Source organism: Mandrillus leucophaeus, unplaced genomic scaffold (assembly GCF_000951045.1).
Source record: "Mandrillus leucophaeus isolate KB7577 unplaced genomic scaffold, Mleu.le_1.0 Scaffold517, whole genome shotgun sequence".
Lineage (NCBI taxonomy): Eukaryota > Metazoa > Chordata > Mammalia > Primates > Cercopithecidae > Mandrillus > Mandrillus leucophaeus.
Genome location: NW_012105553.1, coordinates 1278418 through 1283732, shown reverse-complemented (window position 1 = coordinate 1283732; position 5315 = coordinate 1278418). Strand labels below are relative to the sequence as shown.

General features: G+C 45.7%; 1 protein-coding gene across 1 annotated transcript in view; it reads left to right on the top strand.

Moving 5' to 3' along the window:
* HUS1 (HUS1 checkpoint homolog (S. pombe)) overlaps positions 1 to 2971 on the top strand; it is a 25596-nt gene extending 22625 nt beyond the window's left edge. Inside the window, exons 8-9 of the mRNA XM_011996500.1 lie at positions 1 to 96; positions 2697 to 2971. The exon at positions 1 to 96 is cut by the window's left edge and continues 1 nt beyond it. Coding sequence (XP_011851890.1) covers positions 1 to 96; positions 2697 to 2779 — 179 coding nt within the window. The 3' untranslated portion in view covers positions 2780 to 2971. The remainder of the gene's footprint in view (positions 97 to 2696) is intronic.
* The last annotated feature ends 2344 nt before the right edge of the window (positions 2972 to 5315 follow it).

Sequence of the window (5315 nt, the reverse complement as noted above, 5' to 3'; positions counted from 1 at the left end):
GAAACATGGAACACATGGCTGAAGTGCACATAGATATTAGGAAGCTCCTACAGTTTCTTGCTGGACAACAAGTAAATCCCACAAAGGCCTTATGCAGTGAGTGTGCTTCTCTGTTTGTTTTTCATATTCTTTCATATTCTAAACACTTCAGTCAACTCTAATCTAACAGATTGCATATAGTCTCATAAGTCCAAAAAAAAAAAAAAAAGCTCAATTATGTGGACTTTAGCTTCCTAGGACAGTCAGGTTTTTTAAATTTTCCTGGATTTAGAAGTACCTAAGGTGGCAGCAGAGAAACAACCCCTGGGCACTCTGTTAGCGCCTGCAACCTGCAGCCACACTGGTTGGTAGGTGGGTTGTGTGCTGCCTCAGCTGGCCAGCGCACCTGGAGACGCCCTCGGGAAGATGGGTGCAGATCATCTCACCTTCTCCATGGCCATCTAATTTGACCTACTCAGAGTGCCAGACACGGTTTGGCTTGGATTTAAGTTTTCCCTTGTGATGCCTTGTTTCCTTTCTGTGGCTACGCTGGCCTGCACACGCTGCCCCATATGTATCCCTTGGCTGCTGGTTAACAGTTGCCTCTTGATTCTGGCTGGGCCCCGTCTTGTGAGGTCACACATCTGTTCCAGTGCTGTTCATCTGCTGACCACACATGAGAAGGTCATTACCTGCCAAGAGCTTTTCCAGGCATTTTTGTCACCTTCTACTGAAATGACAGTGACTGCAGCCTGGATTTGAAGTTCCACGTTTTGTAGAATAGCTCCCAGGCTGAGCTGAGAGGGAGGTTGGGCCAACGCTGCACCTCATCCCCTTCAGATCTGCAGTGTGCTGTAGAGAAGGAACAGAACATTCTAGGTGGCAATGTCAAGGACCAGCCCTTTTGAACGAGAGACATGAAGAGAATCAGAAGAGACCATGGGAGGAGCAATGGGTGTTAGGGAATTGGGGAAGGCATCAGTTGGAGTGATGGGCACAGAAGGAGATACCGCCAGAGAAGCAGCTCTGAGGGTAGAGATGGAGAAGCTAGATGAGGCCAGATCATGAGGAGTTTTGGAGTGAGGTACCTGTGCTGCTTTTTAAGGAACTTTGACATGAACGGTGTCATATTTCTAAGGCCAAGCATGGTGGGAGCTGTGTGGCAGTGCCGGGTCCTTAAAGGTGCTTCTCAGAACCTTGATGTGCATGGAGGTCACCTGGAGGTCGTGTAAAGGGACTCCTTGTTCATAGTTTGGGCTGGGCCTCATGGCTGCACTTCTCCCAAGCTCCTGTACAATGCCCAGACCCTTGGTCCTGACAAGCACAGTGTGAATGGTGAGAGGGTGAAATACTCCTCGTCTATGTAGAGTGTGGAAACACGGGTTGGGGGGTCCCTGTGCTGCACAACATCAGTCTTTGAACTTGGTATTTTGGGGACCTTCTGAATCCAAGGCTGATGAGGAACACAGAAGAGTGCTTATCAAAGGTGGTTGACTAAGCCATGTGTCTTCTCAACATTCACTTTGGTGTCCCCATGTGTAGCAGAGAAAGGAGGACCAGCAAATTGTGATGTAGCAAAAAATTTAAAAAACAAAAACCCTAGGTTGAACTTCTCATACCTTCTTAACTTCCCAAAGCCCCTTTTCTGTCTCTATCAGTCTCCTTCAGGTGTCGAATCAGTTGTCCCCTCTTCTAGCTAGGTCCTGCCACCCTCAGTCTCTGCCTCTCCTGTGCCCTTGCACCACCTCTCTTAAAGAATGCTTGTCTTCCTGCTTGTCCTTTCCGGTCCTTTCCCCGACCTCCCATCTCCTGGGATTGGCCTCTCTGCAGCCTGCTCACACATGGTTTCTTGTCACTCACTCATATCTGCTGGAGAGCTTTCCTCGGCTGCTGTGCTGCAGCTCCCCGAGCTCTGGGTGGTTGTCACACTGTGTGCTCCTGCCCGCCCTCATGTGCTCTTTACTTCCCTGCTTGGTTGCATGCCTGATGCCTTGGATTTTAGCCATCCCCCATGGCCCTCACGGGATTGGCAGGACTGTTGAGATGCAGGGGTCCATCCCATGCAGCAGCGTGTGACACAGTCTGTCCCAGGTGTTGGGGGATCCTGGCTCTCAGCTCTTCTCAGCACAGTTCCTCCACTCACTGGTGAGGAGCTGCTCTTGCCCGCAGAAGGATGCTGATGTGGGTGAATGTGGTTTGCCAGAAAGCCAGCCTGCTGGGTGTTTTGCCAAGGGCTTGGGCCGCTTCACTCTTCCTTTCCTTGCTGCAGGAAGCCGCCAGTGCTGAACATCAAAGCTGATTCAGTACTGGTAGGTGCTGCTTTATTGAATGATCTACCAAGGTAAAATTTTGCCAGGTCAAGAAATAGCAATTTAATCCATTTAGAGGAATGAATATAATTTGAAAAATTAACTTATTTCAAGACTAGCATCTCAAAGTGTTGAGACCTGCTTTTAAATAGCTTTCTGGATTTTGAGACATACTTTTACTGGCTGTGATTTATAAGAATTTGTGGTTTGTGGAGTACTGTCCTAAATGCCAGCGATGCAGCCTCAGCTGTGGCAGTGAGAGTGAGAGACTGTGGTCTCCACAGCTGCCTCGGGGAAGACAGATGCCTAAAACAGGAGGCACAGGCTGGGAAGGCTGTTCTGAAAAAGTAGATATCAAAATGTGTGTGCTGCACTAGGTCTTTAAAATCATGGCTTTTCTCTTCCCAGATATTGTGAATAACAAGATGGTGCATTTTGACCTGCTTCACGAAGACGTCTCCCTTCAGTATTTCATCCCTGCGCTGTCCTAGCACCCTGTTGCTGGAGTTGGCATGCGGAGACTTTGTCAGGATGGGAGAGGCCGTAGGCGTTGTGTTCTGATCACTGGTCTGTGTCCTCACAGCACCGCACATCGACACACTGTACTTATTTGTCCCTCTCTAACATTTTAACTAAAAGTTGACTTAATGGCACACAGTTGGATAAACATATCACTTCATGTTGCTCATGTCTGTTTTGTTTTGTTTTTAAGACATTGAAAAGAAAAGCTAGAATTTATTTATTCAGACTTTAAAGAACAATTTCTCATTGACGTTGTGAAAATCCTCATGTATTTAAACTTGGTGTAGTAGCCAGAATTCGTGCAGCTGTTGCCTGGGAGCTGGGTACTTTCCCTCCAGGCAGAGGCTCTAGCTCAGCACGGCCTGTAGCGCACAGTCAGTCTTGCATTTCAGTGTGTTCACCCTGCTTGCTCCTGCCCCTTGGAGCCCAGTGACAGAAAGTATAGCCTCTGTCACCCCGCTGCCACTGCCTTGGTTACTCAGAGCGCTGTGGGGTGTCACAGCTGCAGCATTTGGGGTCTCTCTCTCTCTTGCTGAGTACTCAAGCCCACCTGAGTCCACTCTCCTCTTGATGCCTGGAGAGCTGGCCCAGCCAACACAGCTTTTCGCTGGGAGCTCCTTCTGCCATTCCAATTAGTTTCTTCCTGGGGCCAGTTTTGGGTTTAGGTTGTAATTCCTTATATTTCTTTCTTCCGCAGTGCATCGGATCTGTCATTCTGGAAAGAAGACCCTTCTATTTAGAGTAGAAACAAACGAAACTTCTAAGGTATCATCTGTGTTAGGTGATGAGACCATATTTCTTTGATGTTTCTGAACATCAAAGCTGATTCAGTACTGGTAGATGTGCTCATTCTCCCTGAAACATACCTATCATATTTCCTATTATAATTCTATCTCATTGTCCTGTGGAGGTGGACATGATCAACAATATCTTTTATTTTCTTGTTTTGTTTTGTTTGAGACAAGGTCTCACTCTGTCACCCAGACTGGAGTGAAGGGCAACAATCATGGCTCACCGCCTTGACCTCCTTGGCTCAAGGCATCCTCCCACCTCAGCCTTCTGACTACCTGGGACTACCGGTGTGCGCCACCACATCCAGCTAGTTTTTAATTTTTCATAGAGACAGAGTCCCACTGTGTTGCCTAGGCTGGTCTTGAACTCCTGGGCTCAAGCCACCCACCCACCTGGGCCTCCCAAAGTGCTGGGATTACAGGCATTAGCCATCACACCCATCTGTAAACGTTATCTTAATGTCACATTACAAAACTGAGGCCTAAGTTGCTTAGGACAAGATGAAGAAATCGAAGACTAGCTAACATGAAAATTTATATTTTGGCTTTTTCATGTTTTTTGGTAAAACCAGTGTATTTGAATGGTTCTTTTGATGTTTGATAATGGTTTTTTGTTTGTTTGCTTGGTTCAGTTTTTTTTTTTTCCTTGAGACAGAGTCTTGCTCTGTCGCCAGGCCGGAGTGCCAGTGTCACGATCTTGGCTCACTGCAACCTCCACCTCCCAAGTTCAAGCGATTCTCCTGCCTCAGCCCCCCGAGTAGCTGGGACTATAGGCATGTGCCACCACACCCAGCTAATTTTTGTATTTTTAGTAGAGATGGCATTTCACTATGTTGGCCAGGATGGTCTCGATCTCTTGACTTCGTGATCCACCTGCCTTGGCCTCTCAAAAGTGCTGGGATTACAGGCGTGAGCCACCATGCCTGGCCTGTGTTTAATAATGTTTAAATAGGGTGGAATATTTTGTTAACTTAACATTTTAAAATTAGAAGACGCCATTTTAATTTTTAAACCCTTTCTCCTCATTGTAACAAAATTCCAGCTGTAGTGAGAAAACTTAAAAATCATGATACAAAATGAAACAATATCTGAAAGTAGTTTTATAAAACTGAAATTATTGTTAAAGAGAATGGTATTAGTGACTTAACCATTTGCTCTATATGATGTTTATTATCAAATACACATAATTTTGAAGATTTTAATGAATGGCTTAAGATTTTATCTTTGTGTAGAATGTGGCTAAAGAAACCTTAGTTGAGATTCAAGAAGTTGGTATCTGTTTCTGATTCCTATCACAACTTGCTACTTAGTGTCTACCAAGTCCTCCACCTCTTTGCTCCTCAAAGAGCTGTGAAAAATAATGGCAGGAGCCCATACAAAACCACAGACTTAGAGAAGGGCACAGTGCTGCTTTATTGAATGATCTACCAAGGTAAAATTTTGCCAGGTCAAGAAATAGCAATTTAATCCATTTAGAGGAATGAATATAATTTGAAAAATTAACTTATTTCAAGACTAACATCTCAAAGTGTTGAGACCTCTTTTAAATGGCTTTCTGGATTTTGAGACATACTTTTACTGGCTGTGATTTATAAGAATTTGTGGTTTGTGGAGTACTGTCCTAAATGCCAGGGTAAAATAAGGCAGTCCCATGCCTTGCCTGCCCTGGGCTGAGGGCCCCACGTCCTTTTGGTAGGCACATCTTTTCTCTCCT